The sequence below is a fragment of the Tamandua tetradactyla genome, chromosome 4 (assembly GCF_023851605.1).
Source record: "Tamandua tetradactyla isolate mTamTet1 chromosome 4, mTamTet1.pri, whole genome shotgun sequence".
In the NCBI taxonomy this organism is placed as follows: Eukaryota; Metazoa; Chordata; class Mammalia; order Pilosa; family Myrmecophagidae; genus Tamandua; species Tamandua tetradactyla.
The window spans coordinates 81196865-81210302 of record NC_135330.1 but is presented as its reverse complement, the minus strand read 5'-3'; the positions used below and the strand labels follow the sequence as shown (position 1 = coordinate 81210302).

Sequence of the window (13438 nt, the reverse complement as noted above, 5' to 3'; positions counted from 1 at the left end):
GGTGGTTAGAGTCCTCCTTCTCCGTCCTCCCAGTCCACCTCACCCCGCTCTGGTGGTTAGAGTCCTCCTTCTCCGTCCTCCCATTCCACCTCACCCAGCTCCGGTGGTTGGAGTCCTCCTTCTCCGTCCTCCCAGTCCACCTCACCCAGCTCTGGTGGTTAGAGTCCTCCTTCTCCGTCCTCCCAGTCCACCTCACCCAGCTCTGGTGGTTAGAGTCCTCCTTCTCCGTCCTCCCAGTCCACCTCACCCAGCTCTGGTGGTTAGAGTCCTCCTTCTCCGTCCTCCCAGCCCACCTCACCCAGCTCCGGTGGTTAGAGTCCTCCTTCTCCGTCCTCCCAGTCCACCTCACCCCGCTCTGGTGGTTAGAGTCCTCCTTCTCCGTCCTCCCAGTCCACCTCACCCAGCTCCGGTGGTTGGAGTCCTCCTTCTCCGTCCTCCCATTCCACCTCACCCAGCTCTGGTGGTTAGAGTCCTCCTTCTCCGTCCTCCCAGTCCACCTCACCCAGCTCTGGTGGTTAGAGTCCTCCTTCTCCGTCCTCCTATTCCACCCCACCCAGCTCTGGTGGTTAGAGTCCTCCTTCTCCGTCCTCCCAGCCCACCTCACCCAGCTCTGGTGGTTAGAGTCCTCCTTCTCTGTCCTCCTATTCCACCTCACCCAGCTCTGGTGGTTAGAGTCCTCCTTCTCCGTCCTCCCAGTCCACCTCACCCAGCTCTGGTGGTTAGAGTCCTCCTTCTCCGTCCTCCTATTCCACCCCACCCAGCTCTGGTGGTTAGAGTCCTCCTTCTCCGTCCTCCCAGCCCACCTCACCCAGCTCTGGTGGTTAGAGTCCTCCTTCTCTGTCCTCCTATTCCACCTCACCCAGCTCTGGTGGTTAGAGTCCTCCTTCTCCGTCCTCCCAGTCCACCTCACCCAGCTCTGGTGGTTAGAGTCCTCCTTCTCCGTCCTCCTATTCCACCTCACCCAGCTCTGGTGGTTAGAGTCCTCCTTCTCCGTTCTCCCATTCCATCTCCCGTCAAATCTTGACACTGTCCTTTTAACATTCTTGGTTTTTTTCCTTCCCTCTAAACCCTCTTCTTGGAGCCATTGTTTAGACTGTGATTAATTCTTGGGCCCAAAGACCTCGTATGGTCTTCTCCTGGCCTTCAGCCTTTTCTGTGAAACTCATATGCAAGCAATCCTGTCTACTGCTTCAAAGAGATTTGATGCTAATTGTTATGGGCTGAATTGTGTCTCCCAAAAAGACATGTTCAAGCCCTTGGATATGACCTCATTTGGAAATAGTGTCTTGCAAGATGTTCTTAGGTAAGATGAGGCCAAACTGGGTAAGGCTAGACCCTAATCCAAGGTGACCAGTGCCACTATAAGAGGAATTGTGAACAGAAAAAGAGACAAGGGGAGAATGCTGTGTGACAACTGAGGCAGAGACAGCAGTCTAAGGATTGCCGACAAACCACAGAAACTAAGAAGAAGCCAGGAAAATTCTCCCCTACTGATGCCAGACTTTCAGCCTCAGAACTGTGAGACAATAAATCTCTGATGTTCTAAGCAATTCAATTTGTGGTTATTTGTTACAGAGGTCCCAGGAAACTAAAACAGTAATTATCAAGTGTCTTTTCCCACTACTGAAAATTATTTTTCTGTTAACCCTCTGCAAACTCCATCCCTGAAGAGACTGTTTCCTATTCTGCAGGTGAAATCAGAGACACACCTATAAACCATCTCCCAGCCCTCCCCTACTTCCACCTCATTTTTTTTCTTCTGTGCGGATATTTCAATATGTCTCCATTCCACAGCCCGTTCCAGTCTAAAGACTGGCCTGACTGTATCTTAAATCCAGAAAGTGGAAACAAGCAGTTCTAGCTGCTTATTAGGGCAGGAACTATTGGGGCCAGGACCCTTTCCCTCTGGGGTAAAGAAATACTCAACACTCAAACAGCATAGGGTTTCTCCTCTCCGATGCAAAGTAGGGTGTACAGAGCACCCAGGCTGAGCAGTCAGCCTACCTGGGAGACCAGCCATGATGGGATCTCTTCCCCTGCTCTTTCAGACCCTTTGTGCTGTGTAAGTTATAGAGCAGTCATTTGCTGAAGTTTTCTGTCATGCCTGTGTTCCCATGAAACATTGTGTAGCAACTCGCTCTACATATCCCTCTGGCTTTCCACCTTCTTCAATTCTTTCAGAATTTTGTGCAAAGTTTACTTCCTTCCCCATTTTGACACGAAATATTCCATATCTGTTTAGAACCGTTTAAAGTTTCTCCAAATTGAGCCACAATTGCAATGCAGTTCCAATAAAAACTCCAGGAGAATTTTACATGGAATTTGACAAGCTGAAATACGAAAATGAATGAAAAACTAAAGGCCCAAGAATAGTTAAGATACCCTTGAAGAATAAGAACAAGGTAAGGAGCGTTTTCCTACCAGATTTCAAGATATAAATTTAGCATAATTGATAAACAGACCAGTGCAACTGAATGGAAGCTCAGAAACAGACTGACATGTCTTTAAAAACTTGATATAGGATGGGGGTAGCATTATAGGTCTATGGAAAACACATGGATTCTTCAATAAAGTACTGAAATAATTATTAATGCATATAAAAATTATATTGGCTTTCCACCTCACACCATATACAAAAATAGATCCAGAAGCAATAAAGACTTAGATGAAAAAAGGCGAAATTTTAACAGTTTTAGAAGGGATTCCCTTTTTTTTTCTTCTGACCTGAGTTATCGGTATAGTTTCAATAAGTTTAGGCTCTGGTGAGCTGGCTGTGGTAAGCTGTTTGCCACTCACCACCTATTTTATATCATTTCTTCCATTTTTAGCAGTTTCCATGGTGACAAGTCCATTAATAAACACAGCACATTATAGTCCTAGCACTGCTAACAAGCTAGAGAGAATGAAATGCTGATTGCAGCCCCTCCCTCTCTGTCAATCCCAGTGTGCAACTCCCTGTGGCTGATTTCTCCAAACTTCCAGGGTTCTAACACCCCTATTTCCACCTCACTAGGAAATACAACTGATGTGTGGTGCAGAATTGACACAAGAATGGGTTTTACTCCATGTCTTTGTCAGAACTAGAGCAGGGAGGGTTTGTGTCTGCCTGGAGTTCTGCCTGTTTACCAAGGTAAAGAACCTGGAGGGAAAATTCTGCCTATCGTCAATGACAAAGTGAGTCTTCAGGCAACATCCATATCTGTCATTCAATGCATGTCAATTAAACATTTATTCATAAACTTAGAATATTCTTTAATCAAATTAAGATGGCTACAGCTTTTCTCTTCTATGAATTTACTTGCCCCAAACCTCGAATTGATAGAAAAGCTTTCCACCTCCCTGTGCACTAGAGTTAGGGGCAAAGGCCCACAGAGCTAGTGGATTCAAATCCCTGCACTGTCTTTGTGTGACACAGATCCAAATCTTGATTTTCTCAGTTGTAAAGTGGAATTAATAATATCCACCTCATACGCTTGTTAAGATAATTAACTGAAACCTATTTGGCAAAGTGTTGCTTCAGACTTTTGAGAATTCATATCCTTGAGTGTTGGACTTTGGCTCAGACACTGTGTTTGAACAAGCATAAGAGTAGGTTCCAGATATTGAACGGAGGCTCCCCCCATCCCTGGGACCTTTGTATACCACCAATTTTTCACATGCAAAAAAGTTCAGCTTATAGAGAACATAACCAACAAAGCATCTGATAACAATCATCTAAGCCTCTAAGACGTCTTGAGAACAGAAGGAAAAATCAGGGCAGTCATGGAACTGGACACCCCACAGGAAGTCCTATGGACTGAAAGGATGCCGAGACCTCAGGCATTTCTGAGCCAGAGGAAGGGACCTCTCAAATCTGCTTCTCCTAGAGGCACCAGAGTCTCAACCCCAGACCTCAGATGCTACAGTCACCTTAAAAAGTTCCAGTATCCTTATCAACCAGTGCTGAGATACACCTGGTAAACAGATTCCACCCTTGACAATCCTGAATAAAGGTCCACGCAACTTGAACGGAGACAAGTCCTAAAGATGAGCACTTTATACCCCCTCTATACTCTACATCATCCACGCATTCACACCTGACCACTGATTTGACCCCCAAGCCCAGACTGGACCTCTCTTAATTATTTCCTTTATCTGTTTTATCTTCTACTGTGCAAACTGTAGCAAGACAGAATGCAAGGAAGAGCCTAAAAGAAAATCAGCTCAAATGCAAGTCCCCGGAAGACCCCAAGTAGAGGACCTGCAGTCCTGAAGTGCGTTTGAGGAAGGCAGCTTGCTAGGCAAAACAAGCTCGTCCATGCCTGGAGCCCTGAGGACCAGGTGATCATTGTCTTCGGTGATAGAGACCAGCACGAGGCGAGGTTCCTGCCGGGCAGTGACCATGTGTCCATCTTCCTTAATCACCAGCCAAAACCTGCAGAGAAAAAAAAAACCACAAGGGCATACTTAGAAGATCTTCCATCTCTCAAGAGCTCCCTCTCGCTTTCCATTTCATCAAAACCTTCCACCCACCCCAGCTCAGGACCCAATGGTCTTTTTTGAGACAATTAACCAAGAACGGCCAAATTCTTTTAACGTAAAAGTTGGTGCTCCCCCCCCCCACCCCCACAAAAGGAGCTTCTTTGGCAGAAACAGACTTGTGAGAGAGGGTCTGGTCAATGTTTTAAAATACAGTCCTGAAAACCAAGAAATGAGGCTGGTATAGGGACCTCACTGCTTAGGCAAAAATGTTGCTAATTTTGAGAGTCTACTTTAATAAGAAACGTCCCCTGACATGTTAAAAACCTCTCTGAGTCCCTGGAAGAAGTGAGATGTCTTAAGTATTTTTGTTGTGGAACAACATGGGTTCGCCAAAATGGAGCCCTAGACAAAGGTCTTGTAATGTTCTTGACTCCGAGAGGATCCATGCCAGCCTATACCGTATTTAGCTTGCTGTGGTATGCAGACCCTACATCAGGAATCTTTATGAACAGCTTTTCCTCTTCATCCACACTATCTGATTTAGGGAACAAAACTTTATGGAAATCATGCATTAGATAAGAACTCCACTTATTTTCCAGAAAACCTACTCTTCTAAGCTCAGTTTTCAACTTTCTGTTTTCATGAGGTAGAGTAAGGTGAGTTGAGGAGATGGGAGGGAGGGTGAACTTTCCAGGCCAGTTATGCTTTAATCTATAGCACAGAGCTGGGTTAAACTGCTGTCTTAGATTCCCAGCTGCTTATACAAATACCATTTGACGGTTTGGCTTAAACAATGGGGATTTGTTGGCTCGCAGCTCTGAGGCTAGGAGAAGCCAAAATCAAGCCATCAAGTACAAAGGCTCATCAAAATCAGTTATGGGTGTAAACTGTCCTGGGGAAAAAAATTTCCCTGTCTGTGGACCTATGGAACCTAGAAAACAATTTATCTGATTCCAGTATACAATAGTAAAATAGGCATAGGATAAATGTTCTCAATTGGAAGGGGAAAACTGGAAAGAAAACAGGGGTCATGGGACCCAAACAACTCCAAAAGCCAACGGGGCAAACTCTATTAGATCTTAGAGTCTGAATCACCTGTGGATTGATGTTTGGTCCTCGGAGCTTGCTGGGGTGGCAGCCCCACCCTTTTCAAGTGCTTGCACTGTGGCTATGCTCTCCCCAAATAGTAGGGTATAGGACCCACCCTTTCCCAGCCTCAGAATGGCACCAGGCTCACCATGAATGCTGGTGCCCAAACCTCACCATCGCTGAGCACTGGGGTCGCAGCATTCCAAATGAAAAAGCAACACAAGGCCTGCCCCCTCCGAGCCCGAGTGTACTGCCCTTTGGGCCTGCTCTCTGGGGCCTAGGAGATCTTTCTGGCCCAGATCTTTGCTTCCATGGTTCTGCCCTTGAAGTTATCCTTCCTTCAATTCATCCTGTGCTGGTGTGAAAGGACGCATAGACCCTAGAAAAGCCATGTTTTAATCTAAACCCCATTTCGTAGAGGCAGAATAATCCCTATTCAGCACTGTATGTTTGAAACTGTAATCAGATCATCTCCCTGGAGATGTGATTTAATCAAGAGTGGTTGTTAAGCTGGATCAGGTGATGACGTGTCTCCACCCATTTTGCTGGGTCTTGATAAGTTTCCAGAGTCCTATAAAAGAGGAAGCATTTTGGGAATAAAAAAGAGATTCAGAGAGAGCAGAGCAGAATGACATAGCCACAAGAAGCAGAGAGCCCTCAGACAGCAACCTCTGGAGATAAAGAAGGAAAACGCCTCCCAGGGAGCTACATGAAACAGGAAGCCAGGAGAGAAAGCTGGCAGATGATGCTGTGTTCACCATGTGCCCTTCCAGCCAAGAGAGAAACTGGGACTGCATTCGCCATGTGCCTTCTCACTTGAGAGAGAAACCCTGAACTTCATCAGCCTTCTGAAGCAAGGTATCTTTTCCTGGATGCTTTAGATTGGACATGTCTATAGACTTGTTTTAGTTGGGACGTTTTCTCAGCCTTAGAACTGTAAACTAGGAACTTACTAAATTCCCCTTTTTAAAAGCCATTCCATTTCTGGTATTGCATTCCAGCAGCTAGCAAACTAGAACACATCCCTTTTCTCTCTGTCTTTCAATCTAGGCTGGCAGTGATTCTGTTCATACAAATTTTGCAAAAATCTTGTTGGCTTTGCATGCAACTCAAGGGAAGTCCAAACCGTCACTCAAAAGGACTGTCCACAAATCCTCCCTGGATAACTGCATTCTCAGTCCTGACTTTCGCTGAGATGACTGCCGGAACCCATGCTCGCCCACACCTGCTTTACAGAGGACTGCTCAGTTAAACCCTTACGCGGACCCCTATCCTTCGGGGCCTCACTTCCTGGAAGCTCAGAGAAGTCCCTGATAGAGCTGTTTCTGCACCAGTTTCAGAGCACACTATCTGGACAGGCTGAGAATTTTCAAAATCATCTATTTCAGATTCCTTTTTGCTAAAGAGTTTAATTCTCAGCTTACTCCTTTCCTCCTCAGTCTGCAGCTTCCGCACTTAACTTGGAAGTCTCCTCAGCTAAATATCCAAGTTCATTGCTTTCAAGTTCTGCCTTCCATCCCATATCAGAACCCAATTCTGCCAAGTTCTCTGCCCCTTTATAACAAGGGTCACCTTTCCACCAGTTTCCAGTTACACACTCACCATTTCCTTCCGAGGCCTTGTTAAAGTACCACTAACACCGTATTCCTACCGACAGTCTCCTCAAAGCAGTCTAGGCCTTTCTATCAGGTGCCTCACAAGCCTTCAGCCTCTCCCCATTACCCAATTCCAAAGCCATTTCCACATTTTCAGGTATTTGGCATGGGAGCATCCCAATTTCTGATACCAAAAACAGCATTCGTTTCTCGGCGGCTAAAACAAATGCCATATACTGGGTTGACTTAAACAATGGGATTTTACTGGCTCATGGCTTTGAGGCTAAAAGCCCAAAATTGAGGCAGCAGCAAAGTGATGCTTTCTTCCCTAAGACTGTGGCCTGCTGGGGCTGGCTGCCGGCATCATCTGGCTTTTCTGTCACACGGCAACACACAGGGCCGTGTCTTCCCCTTTCTCCTCCAGGTTCCGTTGACTTTTACCTTCTTGTGGCTTTCTCACGTCTGGATTTAATTCTGCTTATAAAGCACTCCAGTAATCGAGAAGAAAGCCCGACCTGCTTCAGCTGAGCCACACCCTACCAGAAGTAACATCTTCAAGAGATCCTCCTTACCATGGCTCTATGCCGGCCAGAAGGCAGACCAAGAGCAGGAACATGTCTGAACTGGGGTACCCGATTCACTCCACCACAATTACACATGGGCTTTGGCTGCCAAACAAACAAACAAACAAAAAGGGCTCTGCCCCCAGGGAAACTAAGTTTCAAGATCACCATTTTGGACAGGATATAGAATTTGCTAAAACCTGGGTGAGGGCCTTTGCAAGCACTGATGAGTGATCAGTAACTGAAAGAAAGAGCATTCAGGGCCTTCCAAGTGGGAGCAGGGTAAGAAGGGTGGAACATTTTGGAAGAAGAGGCAGCCACTGACAGGAAGACATTGCAAGATATGACTGCAGCCAAGGGGAATGTCTGAGTTAACCACTGCAGTAGTTAGATTCAGTTGTCAACTTGGCCAGGTGAAGGTGCCTAGTTCTATTGCTGTGGACACGAGCCAATGGCACATGAACCTCATCTGTCGCTGATGACATCTGCAGTTGGCTAGGAGGCATGTCTGCTGCAGTGAATGATGTTTGACTTAACTGGCTGGTGCTTAAATGAGAGAGCTCAACTTAGCACAGCCAAAGGAGCTCAGCATACCTCATCTCAGCACTTGCAGCTCAGCACAGGCCTTTGGAGATGCAGAAAGGAATCACCCTGGGGAAAGTTGTTGGAACCCAGAGGCCTGGAGAGAAGGCCAGCAGAGATCACCCTGTGCCTTTCCATGTAAGAAAGAACCTCAGTTGAAAGTTAGCTGCCTTTCCTCTGAAGAACTAACAAAATAAATCCCCTTTTATTGAAAGCCAATCCATCTCTGGTGTGTTGCATTCCGGCAGCTAGCAAACTAGAACAACCACATAGGAATATCTAATCCCAGAAGACAGGAGGCTCAGACCCTGTCCTGTCCTGACCCTACATCTGGGACTTCCGTGTCAGGCAGTGACCCTAATCAGGTGCTGACTAATCCACCCTGTCCCTACCACCACACCAGCAGACAACGTCCAGCAGCCTGTAACCTGCTACCTGGCATGCGTGCTGGTGTGAGAGTGTGGCTGGGGCACTGTAACACTGTGAAGGCTTTTTAGGAATTCTCTTGACTACTTACTCCTGTCCCAGGAGCTGGTGACGCTGGGCAGTATCAGGTTCCTGCCCCTCTGAGGAAGCCTCCTTTTTCCTTCCAAGGTGTTTTAGGCTCCCAGGGTTCTCTGACCTTATCACCTCTGAGGTAGGGTCTATAACCTAGGGAATTCTTGCCTACTCCTGCCCCTCTTTCTCTCGGGGCTGAGCCTTGTTCCGTGTTTCCAGCCTCATCCTTGGGTGTGCAGGTCTGGATGACCTACTAGGGTCAACCCCACCAAAGCCTAAACGTGAGTTTCCAATACGCCCCATCCCCAGGCAAGACTCCCTCTGAAGTCTGCTCATGAAAATGAGCACCACTGTTTGCACATCACATTTTTTTTTACAATCATTGCTTCCCTTGGCTAGGTCTTCTCATCTCCAGTTCATCCCCCCTGCTCTCGGGCTTACAATTTCTGACTTTAGCTCCAGTCTGTTGTATAATAATCATATAGGAGTTAACAGTGGGAGGTGGCAGCTAAAGATTTTCTGCTAATAACTGCAGTTGAAATGGTGCATGGCAACTTGCAGGGACCTTACCTCAATGACAGATCAAGGATGAATGCTAAAAGGTAAGAGGTGACATAACTCAACTATCCTCAGAAATCTAGGCACTGACTTTTTACCTTTTGCACACAATGTGCAGTGATTCGATGATTAGCCTTTTATTTCAGTCCTCAAAAAAAGGAAAACTCTGGAGTCCAGATTTTTTTTTTTTTTTGGTGACCCAGTTATTGCAACCAGTCTGTAATACTAAAAATCACTTGTTGATTTTACACATAAGACATGAGTATGTGGTTTAAGGATCAGTTTGAGCCTGGAGCTCAGATTCCCAAATGAACAATAGACAGTGCCCTGAAAGACCAACGAGCTATGGGAAAGAGGAGCCCAAGACAGCTCAGGAATCTCATTTCTTAAATTACAAGTTGGCCTGGGGAGCAGGAAAGAGAGACTAAAGTGTACTTATAGTCCTAGCACGGCTAACTGGGGACAGCAGAGGACCCCACTATCATAGGGAGTGGAAGGGAAAAGGCCAAAGGCATTGGGCAGCAAACAACATGCTTCATAATAATCTCGGGGAGTTCATTTCCTCAAGAGATGATAGAAAGTGCAGAAGAAATAAAAACGGGTTTCAAAACAAATCTGACAGATTTATAAATGACGGAGTCATACACAGCTGCTAAGGAGAGCCCGGATTTACAAGGTCAGTGAGGCAACGATGCCAACACCTGCCTGGTGGACTTTAAACACTCGCCAAGCACAGGGCGCTCCAGCGAAGCATTCACAAATATGTGCAGAGTCTTGGACAAAACACCACCAGAAATTTGAGGCACAGAGCACTCACAGAGTTTGATCCCAGTTTCTCATAACAGTTCCAGAGACACAGGATCAGAAGGCAATCAAATAAAAGAGGACTTTTCCCTGCATTCTAGGAACTGCAGTTTCATCACTGTCATGTCAAGTTGGGAGAAGAGGAGTTATTTAGTAGAACTCTTTCCAGCAGGTTGCTTTTCAAGTCTCAATCATCCGTCGATAAATAAAAACCTCGTTTAGATGAGGCGTTAGAGATCATTAATAACTCTTCTCTTGTAATAACAAAAATGAGGCTCAGAGAGTCTCAGAGCCATCCCTCTGTACCATATACTGGTTTCATAGAAAGGGCCTGAGAACTCCGTTCACACGGACCTGACTCCAGATCCTTCCAGATCCTTCCAGCACAAACGGGTGGGATACTCATCCCTTCTGATGCTGTTTCCTTACTTGGACAGATGGCAACACTAGTATCTAGTCCACAAGACTGCTATGAGGCTCAATTAAGATCAGCTACATGGCAGCAGTTAGCACAATGTTTGCTGCATATAAAGCACTGAATAAATGTTAGTTTCATTGTCTTTGCTCCCTCACCAGCCTCCACCCCACCCCAGGCCATCCCAAACATTTATTGTTCAAAACAAGGGAAAGTTGATACAGTTTCTTTTAATTCAGGATCCCCACAGAGGCAGAAAAGCACAGGTAAAGAACAAATGTTAAATTCCTTGGGAAGCAACAGTTACTCAGACAATTAGAAGAACCACAAAGAAGAACTAGAAATTTGTCTGCGAAATAACTCCAATCTTTCAAGTGAAGAAGGAAGTATCACAAGGGAATTTTCTCCGTAAGTGCACTATAGGAATCAGCTTCTCCCAGTTTTGGGAAGCTGTCCAGTATTGCTAGGCCTGAAGTTCTTCCAGCAATAATAAGGCTTTTTAAATACATCACACTGGAATAAGCTCTAAACCCCTTGTTCTTCTTCTTAGCGCTCCCAGGGAAAAAAACCTTTTAGTTACAGCATCAGAATCAACTAGGGAGCTTTAAATACCATATACTACAAGGCTCCACTCTTGGCAATTCTAATTCAATAGGTCTGGGATGGAAATCTTGAAGGGGAAAATGGACAATTTCCCCATGAGTGGGTCTATACACACAACTCTTCTCTAAAACAAGTTGCGATTGGTTTTCCAATGCAGCGAGGAGCCTCCATTTCTGAGAGGATGGCAGTCTTCAGAGAGCAGGGCATATATGGGCCCTGGAGGGAACTCAGGGCAACAGAAGGTTCCTTGAATGATCAACCTGCAAAACTCTTTTCCCCTTAGCTTTGAATGCAAGTCTAAGGAACCAAGGAAGGAATCCACTTCTTGATTTTTCTTCCTAGGATTCAGCACCCTTCACCACCAGGAGAGTCTTCCTGATATCCACAAGGTAATTCTATGTCAGTGAGCATGTCTATGCGTCCTCACCTTTCGGGTGAGTTACATGACATGGTGCCTTACCTACTCTGGAGGAGGAGGGTGAAATTTCTCTGTGCCAGGTCCTCTGTTGGGTGAGATACTTAACCCAAAATTCTTTGCTAAGAACCACTCTGCCGCTGGGGGAAGGGGACACTCTATTCCCTTAACGGCAAGTATGCCTACCCTGCCGCCTGGGCTCACAGTTCCTCTCCCAACTCCTCCATTCACAAGGACTTCATTCCCGTGGATCTGGTTTCCCAGGAGTGTAAGGGACAAGCCCCAGCAAGAGCCAGTGTCCTGAGCCACACTCAGTTTCTGCATTGCTCCTGACCACTCACTAAGGCCACTGGTATTTTATTTCTTACCCACGACTTTGCTATTCCGAGATAAATATCAGAATCTTTAGATCCTGAAGGGATCTGGTCAGAACCCCTCCTTTTAGGGAAAAGGGATCTCTTATCCAGAGAAGGATCGAGAGTGGATGGAGCCAGAACTCGCGTTCCCCTCGCTGAAGGATCAAAGGCAAAGGGTCCGACCGACAGCACCCCCACGCCCACCGCGCCAAACCCCAGGTAGCCACATCCATTCTCCTTCCCCAGACAGGCGCCGCTCTCGCAGCCGGGGCCCCGCGTACCTGTCGCGCAGGTGGCCGCCGCGCAGCCCCAGGGCCGTGCACTCGGCCGCGCCCACCGGCACCCCCTTGCACGACTTGATCGGGTAGATCCACAGCTGCGCCACGGTGCCCACCCGCTGCAGCCGCCGCCGGCGCCGCCAGGGCCGCGCGCCGCGCCAGGCCACCGCCCCCAGCGCCACCGCGGCCAGCGCCAGCGCCGCCACCCCGAGCCACCCGGGCCGGGGCTGCGCGGAGAGGCCGAGGCGGGCCAGCGCCGAAGAGCCCGGGGCTCCCATGGCCGAGCTATTGGGGTGAGGGGGGAGCGGGCCGGTCGGAGGCGCTGCGGGGAAGGGCGCGGAAGAGCCCGGCGCTCCCGGCGGAAGGGAGGAGCCAGAGGCGCGCGGGGACCCGCCCCGACTCCCTGTCCACCGCGGAGGTGGCGGACCCGCGCCGGCGGGGGGGGGGGGGGGCTACGGAGGGCGCAGCCGTGGGGGCGGCGTGCGGGCGCGGGCGGGGTCCACTGGGGGTGCCTCGGGGAGCCTCGAAGCAATCGAGTAGCCTCCCTAGAGTGGTCGCTTTCGCTTTACTTTTTCCTCTTCTCTGTCCCCTGCCACGCCCTAGTCACCCACGCTGTGGGACCTCGCGTGCCCGCGGGGACTCCACCGCTTTTAGTCGTTTGAGAGGGCCCACCCCCCGCGGGGCCCCGCAGAACTGAAGACCAAAAAAAAAAAAAAAAAAACAAAAACCCTGGGAGCTACTTTTTTTTCTGTCAAACCACTCCAGGTCACCGCAGTGAAACTTTGGGGCTTAGCAGTGCGGTTTTGAATCTTACCGCAAGTTAAAGAGTCGAGGTCCGTCGTTTATTTTTCTCAAAAGATCTCATCTTAAATTGTGGCACTGTTCTAGGAGACCACCAATGGGCCACGGTCCTCCTCAGCCTTAGAAGGGGCCTGGCCGCCCCAGAGTGTGAGAGGATGTTGGGAGGAGGGAAGCAGGGGGACCTGAGGAGCTAAGCTTCCTTGAGCTGCAAAAGTCAAAACCTGGTCACTGTGTGGGTTACCGTGGCTCAGCAGCTAAGAATGCTTGCCTTCCATTCCCGAGGGGACAGGTTCAATTCCCCGTGCCTTCCGGGTGCCTGCCCATGTTAAAAAAGAAAAGAAAAAAAAAAGAAAAACCTGGTCACTGCAGACAAATGTGCTATGAGAAAAGGAAATCACGGACCAATCTCTTTAATGAATA

At 47.9% G+C, this 13438-nt stretch overlaps 1 protein-coding gene across 3 annotated transcripts in view; it reads right to left on the bottom strand.

Annotated features, from left to right (window-relative positions):
• MTARC2 (mitochondrial amidoxime reducing component 2) overlaps positions 1-12571 on the bottom strand; it is a 55078-nt gene extending 42507 nt beyond the window's left edge. For all 3 annotated transcript variants that reach the window (XM_077157904.1, XM_077157903.1, XM_077157905.1), the window contains exons 1-2: positions 12221-12571; positions 4241-4414 (exon numbers count right to left, since the gene is read on the bottom strand). In XM_077157904.1, the coding sequence (XP_077014019.1) occupies positions 4241-4414; positions 12221-12495 (449 nt within the window). In that variant the 5' untranslated portion in view covers positions 12496-12571. The remainder of the gene's footprint in view (positions 1-4240; positions 4415-12220) is intronic.
• Positions 12572-13438: the final 867 nt, after the last annotated feature.